We start from the raw sequence: 14,882 nt of genomic DNA on the forward strand, positions 1-14,882 counted from the left end.
TCTCAATATAACCTGCCTATGGGAGAAAATTACTAAGCCCCAAGAGCCCACTAGAAAGATGCAGGGAGGATCTATGTTGGGTGTACAGGCCAATAGCAACTTAGAGAATGGGACCCTCTGCCATACTGTGAGAAGAAAAACTACAAGATTAATGTGATACCCAGCTTATCAACTAGTATTTAATAACACCTTAAAAAATTCATACATCATAAATTACAGAAATAATAACCAATTAAGAACTTAATCATTTTTGAAGTAGAGCTATTGGTTCGTAGTTAAGTGCTTGGTAATTGTGTTGTTCGCTAATTAATTTTAAAAAATATGTATTTTTTGGCATCAACTATCTGCCAAGCAGTGTTCCAGGTGCTGGAGAGCAGTAAGAACAAAAATCTCTGCCCTTATGGAGTATATATTTTAGAAGGGAGAGAAAGACTAAATAAGCAGATCATGTCCTGGAGAAGGTGAAATTTGAGTGAACTTTGACAAGAGCTCAGAGCCTAATAATCCTGAGGTTTTTAAGTAAAAAGAGTTCTATTGGCCAGGCGCGGTGGCTCATGCCTGTAATGCCAGCACTTTGGGAGGCAGAGTCAGGCGGATCATTAGGTCACGAGATCGAGACCATCCTGGCTAACATGTTGAAACCCCATCTCTACTAAAAATGCAAAAAATTAGCCAGGCATGGTGGTGGGCACCTGTAGTCCCAGCTACTTGGGAGGCTGAGGCAGGCGGATGGCGTGAACCTGGGAGGCTGAGCTTGCAGTGAGCCGAGATTGCCCACTGCATTCCAGCCTGGGCGACAGAGTGAGACTCCATCTCAAAAAAAAAAAAAAAAAAAAAAAGAGTTCTATTGGCTGAGTGATTCTTGTAATTCAGAACTTTATTTCATTTATTCTTACAACTTTCTAAAGGGTATTTTATTCCCTTTCTACAAATGAAGAAACTTTCAAAATCAAATAGCTAATCAATGATGGCTTCATAATAATTCACATGGAAACTTTACTTTAAAAGTGTAATTCAGGCAAAATTTATTCCATTAGAATTTGAGTGTTCATTCAGTATTAAGACAATTCATGAAACTTTTATAATGACACTCTACCTCTGCCTTCAATGAACTTTAATTAGTTTTGAACATAAACCTCTAATTATTTATGCATACCATTTTTAAATGCTTTCTAAATATGATGACATGTGATTTCAGAGCGGGAATAAACCTTAATAATTTTCTATTCCAGTTTTCTGTCCCCTTCCTTTTTTTTTTTTTTTGAGACGGAATCTCGCTCTGTTGCCCAGGCTGGAGTGCAGTGGTGTGATCTCACACGCCTCTGGGGTTCACGCCATTTCCTGCCTCAGCCTCCGGAGTGGCTGGGACTACCGGTGCCTGCCTAATTTTTTTTTTTTTGTATTTTTAGTAAAGATGGAGTTTCACTGTGTTAGCCAGGATGGTCTCCATCTCTTGACCTCATGATCCGCCCGCCTCAGCCTCCCAAAGTGCTGGGATTACAGGCGTGAGCCACCATGCCCGACGCTTCCTTCATTTTTAACAAATGAAAAAAAGAAGGTAAAAAATATCCAAATATATGTGTTTCCTTGTTAGTTACCTAAGACGGACTCAGGCCTTTTGATTTCCAGTCCACTGTTATTTATTTATTTCTCTTTCTTTTCATTTTTTTTGAGACAGAGTCTGGCTCTGTCACCCACAGTGGAGTGCAGTGGGGCGATCTCAGCTCACTGCAACCTCTGCCTTTAGGGTTCAAGCGATTCTCCTGCCTCTGACGCCCAAAGTGCTGGGATTACAGGTGTGAGCCACTGCTCCCAGCCTTATTTTTTTTTTTATAAAACTATTATGATTTAAAAAATAATCTTACCATTCTTTAATGTCCATAGTGATCATCAGTGATTTATTCTAATAACTTTTTCCATAGTACTCTGCATTTTGCATATATAATATATACAAGAAACCATTACAATAGTACAATAAAAAGTTAATAACTCAGTTCTCAAAGACTTACTAGGAATGTTCTTTGTTTCAGCATAACTTTGAACAGTGTATTTATTTAGAAAATATACAGATTTACACAACAGTGGATGATACCATCATGCAGGGTGTAGAGAAGCTGGAATTAAGTGTCTGAGCCACATGGGAGAAGCAGCTCTCCGGCTCCTGCTGGTGTTTTTACAGAAGGTGTTGACAAGTCCTCATTTAGTACTGTTGCTAATCCTTGCCACAAAGGATGAAATGAACAAAAGAGAAGTGGCTTGTGCCAGTCACCTGAGCCAATAAATTGTTGCCTTAAAGAGCTGACTACAGGCCGGCCACGGTGGGCTCATGCCTGTAATCCCAGCACTTTGGGAGGCCAAAGTGGGCAGATCACCTGAGGTCAGGAGTTCGAGATCAGCCTGACCAACATGGAGAAACCCTGTCTCTACTAAAAATACAAAAGAAGCCGGGCATGGTGGCGCATGCCTGTAATCCCAGCTTGATATGATCTCAACAGCACAGTAACAAAAGCACAAGTACAGAAATGAAATTACATGAAACTAAAAAGCTTCTGCACAGCAAAGGAAACAACAGGGTGAAGAGACAACCTACAGAATGGAGAAAAAATATTTATAAACTATAGATCTGATAAGCAGTTAATATCCAAAATACATAAGGAACTCAACTCAATAGCAGGAAAACGACCCATTTAAAAATGGGCAAAGAACCTGAAAAGACAGTTCTCAAAAGAAGACATGCAAATAGCCAGCAGATATGTGAAAAAATTATCAACATCAGCAGTCACCAGGGAAATGCAAATTAAAACAACAATGAGATATCACCTAACACCTGTTAGAACCGCTATTATCAATAAGACAAAAGATAACAAGTGTTGGCAAGGATGTGGAGAAAAAGGAATTCTTGCATATTCTTGGTAGGAATGTCAATTAGTACAGCCATTATGGAAGACAGTGTGGAGGTTCTGCAAAAAGTTAAAAATAGAACTACATATGATCCAGCAATCCTACTACTGGGCTTATATCCAAAGGATATGAAATCAGTATGTCAAAGAGATATCTGCACTACCAGGTTCATTGCAGCATTATTCACAATAGCCAGGATATAGCATCAACCTAAGCATCTATCAATGGTTGAATGGATAAAGAAAATGTGGTACATTTACACAAACAGCTGATCTCATAGAAGTAGAGAGTAGAATGGTGGTTACCAGGAGCTAGGGTGGTTGGAGAGACATTGGTCAAAGGATACAAAATTTCAGTTAAATAAGGGAAATTAGTGCAAGAGACCTATTGCACAACACAGTAACTATAGTTACAAGATTACAATTAATTTTGAAAAATAATAAGAGAATGGATGTAAAGTATTCTTACCACAGAAATGGTCACTATGTGAGGTAATGCATATGTCAGTTAGCTAGATTTAGTCATTCTATGATGTATACATGCTTCAACACAGTATGTTGTACATGGTAAATACATACAATTTTATCTGTCAATTGAAAAAAAAATCAATTGTAAAAGCAGGTGCTTGGAAAACATTTAGCTGGAAAGGTCTGATATGAGGTCTAACCCTTATACACTTAAAAACTCAACAACTGGCCGGGTGAAGTGGCTCACGCCTGTAATCCCAGCACTTGGAGAGGCCGAGGCGGGTGGATCATTTGAGGTCAGTAGTTCGCGACCAGCCTGGCCAACATGGTGAAACACCATCTCTACTAAAGATACAAAAAATTAGCCAGGTGCCGTGGCGGGAGCCTGTAATCCCATCTACTTGGGAGGCTGAGGCAGAAGAATTGCTTGAACCTGGGAGGTGAAGGTTGCAGTGAGCCGAGATGACAACACTGCACTCCAGCCTGGGTGACAGAGTGAAACTCCATCTCAGAAAACAAAACAAAACAAAACAAAAAACAAAAAAACCCTCAACAACTGTATACTTTTGGTATTCAAGCTCATAAAAGCCTCATTTACTAGTCTACTGCTGGTAAGGATCAGGAAGGGAATATTAAGATTACCTTCATGATAATCACTTGTGGGTTGACACAGGAGACAGTAACATAGAAATTTTATTACAACATTTCATATTTAAGCCAGATTCCCTGCCAGGATATTTTCTGCTTGAATTAATGAGGCAGGATTTGGTCATATCTTAATGAGTTTCATAAAGAAAAGAGTTCAAGCATTAGTGCAAACTGCCTTCTGACATTAAAATAAAATAAAGCAAACATGGGATTTTCACAAAGTTAAAAGCCTCCTGTGATGCACATTTTGGATTGTAGGAGACATTGATCCCAAAAATGTTTAACATAAAGCATGGTTAATTAAATGAAACGACTGAAAAATGTGAATACATGAAGAAAAAAGAATAAAATAATTTTGATGTTACCATTTCAACTACTATTTTTGATATAATTATTCTTGGCAAAATCATTCTTGAAAGTGGAAATGAGCAGGCCGACAGTATAGCAAGTAAGAGAAAGTCAATACTGGTGGCCTCCACTTGCTGATCCTCTGAGACTGCATCTTATAGTTCATAAAATCTGCTGAAGGTCACAATTGAGGTACAATGACTTGTGTCATTGTAGCAATGAGGGCTTCCCCAGGCCACAGCATCTGGGATCAAGGAACACATTTTGACTAAATAAACTATACAGAAGCCTGTTTCAGAATTTTATGCAAATATTAACCTCATTTTAAAACATGAGGAAAAAAATTACCCACATTTAGGGCTAATTTAGCTGTCAGGAATAGACCGTACAGTTGAAAAAAACATACGGTCTCATTTAAAAAGTTTCAGCAGAGACACAAAGGTACTAAAGGTGATATTCATCCTTCTTCATCACTGCTGCTCCAGGCATCTTCAAAGGCCGGATTTAATTGTGATTTTGTTGTAGTCTAAAAAAAAAAAGAAAAGAAAAGGAAGATTCTGTTTTTTCTACTTCATAATTTTAGGCTCATAATAAAGTTACAAAATATATCAGACAAATAGCGATTACATTATTTTGGAAGAAAATGTAAAACTGTTAATTTCAGAACAAAAATAATATAAGAAACAACCCATATACAATATAAGATAATGTAACTTCATTTTAAACAGACAATACCAGACTTTACCCAAACACCGTTTCCTTTAATTACCTCACAAATACATACATACATACATATATTATGATGCTGCTATTTCTCAAGGTACTTCTCAACAACTCTTTGGAATTACCTGGAGAAAGTGGCACTCTGATATCCATGGGCTAAGACTGGACTCCAGGTGTACAGTCTGACCTGACAGCCCAAAATATCAATGTTGGCAACTCTTTAATTGTTTAGATGAAAATAACTTTTATAAATAAACAAATACCCAAATATGGAGAATAAGGTATTCAAGCTGAACAATACCATTTTTAGTCCAAAAATAATGTGGGTTATTAAGTAGTGATATTTATGTACTTATTTGTAAGTAGTGATATTTATTTGCTTATTTTTATAGGTTGGTAGGGCAGTTCAGTAAAACATGCAAAACAGGTCAGAAATGGTAAGATTTTTTTTTTTATTTTTTATTTTTTGAGACGGAGTCTTGCTCTGTCGCCCAGGCTGGGGTGCAATGGCCAGATCTCAACTCACTGCAAGCTCCGCCTCCTGGGTTCACGCCATTCTCCTGCCTCAGCCTCCCAAGTAGCTGGGACTACAGGCGCCCGCCACCTCACCCGGCTAGTTTTTTGTATTTTTTAGTAGAGACGGGGTTTCACCATGTGAGCCAGGATGGTCTCGATCTCCTGACCTCGTGATTCGCCCGTCTCGGCCTCCCAAAGTGCTGGGATTACAGGCTTGAGCCACCGCGCCCGGCCGGTAACATGTTTATAATCAGCACATAGGTTTCCCTCAGGGATTTGTCTGAAGGATAACATCTATCTAGATGATATTTATTTAAAACAACAAAAGGTGATTAGCAACTAGAGAAATTTTAATCATCTGTGGTATTTCAAATCAGTTCATTTTGGGGAAAACTGAATAGCTACTTCTGATTCTCTTGCAAATAACTAAAAGGGCTTATTTGGTCTCATTTTAAAGTAACTGGGTATTATGAGCCAGGTTTGCTTCTTTTGTGCAACTTTTACAACTGCTACAATTTTATTCAGATTCCAATTCCAATGCTGTATTAGCATCGAGATTACTGTTAAATTATTTTAGATGTACTGCCTTTTATAACTTATAGAAATTTTTTTAAGGGTAACCCCTACTGCATGTCTGAGAATGTTTATTTTCCTTTTGATGAATGTAACTGTGAATCTTACAATTCGAACAATGAAAACAGTAGAAAAGTTAAGTGTTCCCAGTAAATTTCCCAAGTATCAGCTAGAATAGTTGGAAAACAATATACTAATTTAGGCATTCTTTATTGTTAAACAGATTACATTATTAAACCTAATGTCGGCTATACTCCAAATGTCCAGATACAAAATTATTATTATTATTATTATTTGAGATGGAGTCTCGTTCTGTCGCCCAAGCTGGACTACAGTGGCATGATCTCGGCTCACTGCAACCTCTCCCTCCCAGGTTCAAGCGAGTCTTCTGCCTCAGTCTCCTGAGTAGCTGGGACTACAGGTGCGTGCCACCACACCCGGTGAATTTTTGTATTTTTAGTAGAGATGGGGTTTCACCATATTGGCCAGGCTGGTCTCGAACTCCAGACCTCGTGATCCACCAGCCTTGGCCTCCCAAAGTGTTGGGATTACAGGCGTGAGCCACGGCTCCCGGCCATGAAACTATTATTAAACCTCAGCTAACTACTCACCGATTTCTAGCCACAGTCCACTTATTTGCAACAGTTGTATACTGAAGTCTGTTCATTTATTCTTTCATCCAAACATTTACTGAATTTTCTGTCTTTTTGGGTTTTCAGTTTATTAAATTACATTATTTAGTGAGAGTTTATTGAAAGACATCTTGTCATTAGGGGTTAGCTGACTACTCTTCCCTACTCTGTCTCTAGAAGCCTTTAACTTTGCCTTTGATAGCTACCAAAAATAGCCCTGGGAAAACACACACACACACACACACACACACACACGTCCCTAGGTGGATAAGCCACACAAGGGCCATGCTTCCTAATCCTACTGTGGAAACCTAGTGTGTAACCTATTAAAAATTTTAATTTCAGTTGAAAACTCAACAGAAAACCAAAATTACACTTCATTATATGTTATTTTTGTATGGTAAGCAAAGAAACAAATGAAAATCATAATCAGTTGCATATAAATTATTTCACTTTTCAGTGAAACAATGATATATGAATGCATTACAGTATTTTAGAAATATATTTTATTGCCAAAACAATCATATATAAAATATTATACTGGTAGTATGATAAAGCTGCAGTAAAAATGTGGTAGATGGATATGGTACACATTACCATTTGAGACCCACTGATCAAGTGTCACTGCTATTATTTCAGTTTTCTCTACATCTCCTCCTAGTGGACATCCAGTCTGTGCTTGAACATATTCATCTCTATCTCACCAGGTTGTCAGTTCTACTGACAGATAGTGTCAATGTTATAGAATAATGAAGCATGAGTTTAGGGGGGACCTAGTTATGAGTTTAGAGAAGAAATAGAACCAAACTTAACATCTACAAGGATATTTCTTGATAACTTTCAAATTTCTGACTGGTAATTAGTGGCAAGTCTCAGGGTTGTTTGTTAGCAACTACATCGACACAAGTGGTATGTAAAACAGTTATATATTGTGTGAATGTCAAAACAAAGTAAGATTCTTAGTGAGAGGTCACGTGTAAACTGAATAAACCCGCCCTATAGATCTCAGGCAGGAAAAGGTAATTAGGAGTTATAGATAGGCTTGTCTTGACCAGACCAGCTTTTAGAAAGTAGGGTCAAAAGGAAGCCAGATTCCTCAAAATATAATAAAAGAGTCTGCCAATTAAATAAACGGATTTATAGTTAAAGACCACAAATCCTGTCCCTATCATCCAGTGTTCTTCCTTTCTTTAGACAGAATTAAATTCATCTTCTACTTTGGATATCAGGAGAAACACCCCTAAGGGATTATATCTTGGTTGATGGGGAGGTAACTCTCATCTGAAGAATGCATTTGAAAGGAAACCTAAGAATAAGTTTGATTAGACAATTCTGATGTTTGGAAATATCATGAGCTTGTCCCAGATCATAAGTATAATAAATGGCAGAACTGGGATTCAAACCCAGTTTCCTGAAGCTAAAGACTAAGTATGTGTATGTATACGTGTGTGTGTGTTTTTGTTTTGTAGTGTGGTACACTGCCTCCTTGGGAAATAAATATCAAATAAATATACTTATTTTATAGTTGGGATAAAAGCACTTTTAAACATGGCTTAAATTATAAACATACATGTAAGGAATAGGGTCTTCTGGACAGACTGTTCTACTGGGATCTGCATTATGATCACATTCATATATTCACAGGAATATATATTTACAGGAATGTTTCAAGCTAAAATTTTACGGGAATAACCTTAGCACATACCATTTTATATTAGTATGAGAATGACCGCTATCTTTAAATATATGAACATGACATTTTAAAAGGTAAGGTTTTATAGCACTAAAACAAATACAAAGGTCAACTTGATTTTTGTATATCTCTGTGATTTTCTAACTTGTTTTGCTTAATTTCTCATATATACAAGTTTGTTTACACAAAGAGTTCAAACTATCACTATAATGACATAACAAGGAAATAAACCATCAGTCACATACTATCTTTTTTTTCTTTGAGTCAAGGTCTCACTCTGTCACCCAGGCTTTGAGTATAGTGGTGCAATTGTGGCTCACTGCAGCCTTGAACTCTTGGGCTCAAGTGATCCTCCGACCTCACCCTCTTAAGTAGCTGGAACTAGAGGTGAAAGACACCAAACTTGGCTAATTTTGTTTATTTTTTGTAGAGATGGGGTCTTTCTATGTTGCCCAGGCTGGTCTTGAACTCCTGGACTCAAGTGATTCTCCCACTTCAGCCTCTCAAAGTGCTGAGATTACAGATATGAGCCACCACACCTGGCCACATATTATCTTTATGAATTAAACAATTTAGTATTCTTCTAACATCCTTTTCTATACATAAGTCACTATAGATTTATTTTTCATTCATTTTTAATGTTTTCATTTGGTAAATAAAATGTTAACTTCCTAACATGGCTTACAGTGTTATAACTTGGTTTTAATGTATACAGCAATTCCCAAAGAGCAGGACACAATAATTACATAATGAAATGTAAAATAAATGGCTAAATCTAATTATTTGACCATACTAAGCTTTATACAGAAGAATATTCTGACATCAAAAGCAGCTGTATGCTAAAGTTAATCAAGTCACAATAAACCAAATTAGACATGTGATAAAATCTGGAAGTATGCATATGGCATTGGCTGGCTACTTAAAGATTTATCAAAGTGTATTTTTTTTCTCTTTCTTTGGATTAAGGACAAAAGAAAATAATTCACAGGTTTGCACTGCAGTAAACCCTAGCAGTTGAAAATTTAGGTATGAAATACATATTGTCAATAGCTCTGAGATGCTATCAACTACCTCTATACAAATTATATTTTCATGTGGTTTTTGACATAGTCCTAGTTTTATGAAGGAACTAAACATAGTATATGAAAAATGTTTTCTGAATGTCAAAAGTGATTTACCAGTAAGTTTTCCTTCACCTCCATTTAAGATGCTTTTACTATGACTTGGTTAAGATTACCTTAAGGTATTTCTAACTACATTATCTATATTTCCAAATTAAAGAAATACACACACACACACACACACACACACACACACACACACACACACACACACATATATATATATAAACATTGTTTTTAGACATTGCTTTTGGATTTTTTATATTGTAGAAATTAAGATAAATGAGGATGATTAAGAGTGCTTAGGAGAATAAACCTTGGTGGGACAGAAACCACCTTTAAATAGCCTGTATCTTCCAACTGCTTGATGCAAAAGCTAAAAAAAAATACAGAGGCTATTACTTTAGATAAGGGACAATGGTCTTGTTCATCTTTGTTTACCTACTGCGTTTTTAAGGTCTTTATTTACACTGTCATGTTTATACTGATTTATTTTCTATGAAAGGCACTGTCAGACTGCTGGCAGGGGTGTAAACTGGTAAAATTTGACATGAGAATAAAGTCTTAAAAATGTCCGCTGGGAGTGGTGGCTCATGCCTGTAATCCCAGCACTTTGGGAGGCCAAGGCAGGTGGAACACTTGAGGCCAGGAGTTGAAGACCAGCCTGACCAACATGGTGACATGGTGAAACCCCGTCTCTACTAAAAATACAAAAATTAGCCAGGTGCGGTGGTGGGTACCTGTAATCCCAGCTACTTGGGAAGCTAAGGCAGGAGAATTGCTTGAACCCAGGAGGCCGAAGTTGCAGTGAGCTGAGATTGCACCATTGCACTCCAGCCTGGGTGACAGAGTGAGACTCCATCTCAAAAAAAAGAAAAGAAAAGAAAAGAAAAGAAAAAAGTCATATATAATAATTTAAGAGATAATTCCACTTCTAGGAATCTATCTAAAGACATAGTCAGAAATATTAACAATTTTTTAACAGATATTTACCTTGATATTTATAATAATCAACAGAAATGCCTCAAACGAGGTAAATATTTAAATTGTGTTTTATAAATGACAGAATAATGTATCATTAGAAATGTTTACACATAGTTATTAATGACATGAAAAAAGGTTTATTGTACAATATTGATGAGAAAAGTAAGATACCAAGTTGAATGTCCAACCATGATATGAACTATGTTAAAAAACATACGCATAGGAAAAAACAGTTATGAAACAAATGAAAATGTTAATATTGATTGATTTGAGGAATTTTATGTTCTTTTTATATTTCTCTGAATTTTCAAAATGTATTAAAACAGTCAAATTATTTTTACAGAAAATGCCAAGAAATGCTTTTTTGTTGTTGTTGTTTTGAGATGGGGTCTCACTACATTGTCCAGACTGGTCTTGATTTCCAGGTTCAAGTGATCATCTTGGCTCAGTCTCCCAAGTACCTGAGATAGGTGCATGCCACTGGCAAGAAATGCTTTCAAGTCTCTCTCATATAAAGGAACAAAACATTATTTCTTATGATTTAGAAGTCACTATACAATTTGTGAAAATAATGTTTACCTCATCATCATCAGGAACTGGTTCGTATAAGGATGGAACCCAAGCCAGAATGTTGCAGTCTCTGCTACCACTGTAAAGTTCCTACAACACAGAAGGCAAAGATGACATTGTGGATCAAGAGCTGATACCAAACTGAAATGAATTATACCATTTTTGAAATAATTAGGTCACAGTAATTAGTTTAATGCTATTTCTACTCCCTAAAGAAACTAGGCCGATGCTCTTTTTCCTTTGTTTCTTTGTTAGTCAAGCTTTGTTTTGTATTTAAAAATAGTATTAGGATTTGTCAAGCTTACTAATGGTGTGAAAATTTTACAAATACATCCCAAATCCTAGCAGTTTTATCAATTATAGTATCCATATATTTTTAATGTCAGAGAAAGAAAGAGTTTGTCTTTCTGTGTCCAAATAACTGAGCTTCAATAAAGACTTCAGTGAAGAAACCATATGAGCTTCTAAAACAGGCCAAGTTCTCAAAAAGTTTTATTTAACTTACAGCTGCCTAACTGGCTGCAATTCAACAGAAGAGCTTGAAGATGTATATTCCATGCCTGTTGATAAGTTTACTTCATAAGGGGAAGCTTGGGGTGATGCACAGCCTATGTCAATGTCTATGGATATGCTGTTTGCTTATGGCTGAACAATGCTCACGCCCCTCCCCCCCAAAAATCAAAGAAATATGTTATATTGGCTTTTTTCCTCTGCTGTTTTATACAATTTGTTTTTATTATTGTACATCTCAAAACAATATGAGGCATGGTATAACTGTGTTTTTTATTTAAGGATGTGGGAAAAGGGAAAATAAGATTATATATTTATAGAAAATGTAGATTTAAAAAATTGTTAGATATACATTATCAAATTTCCTAAATAAAACAACATTTTGTTGACTGTATTACAAAATCTCTACTATATGGCTACACAAACTAGCTGATGCAAAAATAAAAATGTTCAGTGCCCTTGAGTAATTTTATTTCCCTGAGAAGGCCAGGTAATGCCCAAGATAACTTGGTCAGATAAGCTTATAGGGCAATTCACAATAAGTATTAACACACCCAGTGAAGACATAAAGGATATTCTGTAGATGTTCAAGAAAGAGATATTAAAAGCAGCAACATTTAAATTAGAATGACTAATAAAGAACACTGAGATAGAAGGATTTACATTAAGCCTTGAAGTGTCTGTGATAGATGGAGGAGTTCGTTTGGGCAGTAAGATTTTCTTAAAAAATAAGCGCAAAATATAAGTTACAACTGCAGTCCAAAAGACTTTTTTTTCCCCTGAGTCATATGAGAGTAAGTTGCCAACATTAGGCCTTATTACTCTTGAATAATTCAGTGTATTTTTCCTGTGAACAAGGGTACTTTCCTTTGTAGTTACAAAGTAACCAACAAAATCAGAAAATTCATATTACTACCACCATCTAAAGACCCCATTCATTTTTCATCATTTGTTCCAATACTGTCCTTTATAGCAAAAGGGGCCAGTTAAAAATCACATCCTGCACTTAGTCATCAAGTCTCTTCAGTTTTCAAGCTGGAACAGTTCTTCAGTCTCTGGCTTTTCTGACCTTGACAATTTTGAAGATATATACCAGTTACTTTGTAGAATGTCCTTCACATTTGGATTGTCTTATGTTTCCTCATGATTAAATCTGAGTGATCCAATTTGGCCAGGAATATCACAGAAGTGATGTCCCATAACTGGGATGCTAACTTAGATTATTTGATGAAGGGATGTGTGCCAGGCTTCTTCAGGTTAAAATTAATCTTTTTAGTTTTGTACTTCATATTTTGTAGGGTGATACATTGAGATTATATAAATATCTCATCCTCATCAAATTTTCAACTTATTAATTTACTTACTTATCCCAGCCTAGATTCATGAATTTCTATTCTCTTGCCCATGTTGGAGTGCAGTGCTGTGAACACAGCTCACTCAATCTCCTGGGCTCAAGCGATCCTCTTGCTTCAGCCTCCTGCACAGCTGGGACTACGGGCATACACCATCACACCTGGCTGATTTTTTTATTTTCTGTAAATACAGGGCCTCATTCTGTTACTTAGGCTGGCCTGGAACTCCTGGGCTCAAGTGATCCTTTCGACCTCCCAAAGTGCTGGGATTACAGATGTAAGCCACTGTGCCCAACCATTGGCACGATTTTAATCCATTCTAGGCACACGTATTAGATAAGCTCCAATTTGGTGGAAAGAAATAATTTGTGGTCAGAGTACCTGGGATGAAATTTCAGCTGTGTCTCTAAGTAACCTTAGACAAGAAAAGAGGGACAATATTTTAATAATTTCTTTGAATACAAATACATGTGTTATCAATAACTACTTGCAGGTTAGGGGCAAGTCATGTCACCTCTCTGGTGCTTTAGTTTTCTTCTCTCAGAACACTAAAAATGTTTAACAACTGGTATACACCTTCTTATTGACTAGTAAGAGATAATGGCCATAGGGTTGGAGTAGGGTCTTGTAGGTCCTCTTTTAGTTGCTGGGTTAAGGTGAGGTCTAAGAGGTCCCAGGGAAGGGGCTGAGGCTGGTGGTCACTTGGGGGGCTTGGTGCAGCAGCTGTTTACCAGCCAGTAGGATACATCAATATTTAAATATTTTAGTAATGAATACTGCCATAATGGTATATACTGGCTAAAAAATCAGGTCTATATATCTTACAGCACAGTGTCAGGCACAAATTAGGCAATCAGTATTAAAGAATGAATGAATAGGAGATTCACAAAGTGATAGTCTCCTGGAGCTCTAATAATCCATCATTTTCATTCTATCAGTATTTAACTTACATGAGTTTCATTTTCCTTACCTACAAAACAGGGAAAATACCAACTATCTTGCAATGTTAGACTCATTTAAAGGAGTACATGAGGTAATTTGTGCAAATGTTCTCTGAAAAAATGAAAAATGATCTGCTCCATTGGTGATGTGAAAAGGTCTGGATGTAAAACAAACAAAAGTCAGCATATTTAAGAAATTATATAGGTTGTATTAACTTCAAAACCTCCCTTTATTAGCCATTGATAGAAAATAAGAATAGATCATTCACACATACATAAACCAACATATACAAATTATATTTCATAATTAAATGCCTGTATTTCATTTCTTACCCAAAAGATTGTTTGTAAGAAATTATTTTAATTCACCACAGGTTTTCAATTGTTAAATCAATGAAGGTCATATGCAAAAGAAAGAGAATTCATACCAATCAAGTTGCACAGTATTATATTGATTCATTCATATATTGTATGCCATCTAAAAATCTAGACTATGCTAGTCTCTATTAAATAAATCCTACTACAAATGTGGATTAAAAGTATAACTCCTCAGAATGAAATCATAATTTATTCTTTTACATATAACTGGTATGGCAAGCTAGCTAGCTGAACATTTTAAATTCCTGTATCATTCTTACCTGGAAATTTGACTGAAATACACAGCAGTCAACAGTTTTATAATGTCCCTTAAGCATAGTTATCTGTTCTCCCGAGTAAACTGTATAAACAGCAATGGTGCTACCATATGGTACAAAAACAAATTCTGAACTGCAGCCACAGGAGACAGTGAATTTCAATCCTTTTTTACTGTTATTACAAACTTTTCCATAGTTCACCTGTAGGATTAAAATCATAAAGTTACTCATCTCTAAAAACCTGAATTTAAAAGACAACAAAGACTAG

At 36.2% G+C, this 14,882-nt stretch overlaps 1 protein-coding gene across 3 annotated transcripts in view; it reads right to left on the reverse strand.

Moving 5' to 3' along the window:
• Nucleotides 1-4,043: 4,043 nt before the first annotated feature.
• The window catches only part of ERCC8 (ERCC excision repair 8, CSA ubiquitin ligase complex subunit), a 57,125-nt gene continuing 46,286 nt past the window's right edge, over nucleotides 4,044-14,882 (reverse strand). The window contains exons 8-10 of one of the 3 annotated variants that reach the window (XM_017852402.1): nucleotides 14,618-14,815; nucleotides 11,186-11,266; nucleotides 4,044-4,890 (exon numbers count right to left, since the gene is read on the reverse strand). In XM_017852402.1, coding sequence (XP_017707891.1) covers nucleotides 4,822-4,890; nucleotides 11,186-11,266; nucleotides 14,618-14,815 — 348 coding nt within the window. In that variant the 3' untranslated portion in view covers nucleotides 4,044-4,821. Of the gene's footprint in view, nucleotides 4,891-11,185; nucleotides 11,267-13,371; nucleotides 13,454-14,008; nucleotides 14,138-14,617; nucleotides 14,816-14,882 lie in introns of those variants that run through there. The other 2 variants (XM_017852403.1, XM_017852404.1) reach the window with 2 other exon arrangements.

The sequence above is a fragment of the Rhinopithecus bieti genome, unplaced genomic scaffold (genome assembly GCF_001698545.2).
Source record: "Rhinopithecus bieti isolate Rb0 unplaced genomic scaffold, ASM169854v2 scaffold_33650, whole genome shotgun sequence".
Taxonomy (NCBI): Eukaryota; Metazoa; Chordata; class Mammalia; order Primates; family Cercopithecidae; genus Rhinopithecus; species Rhinopithecus bieti.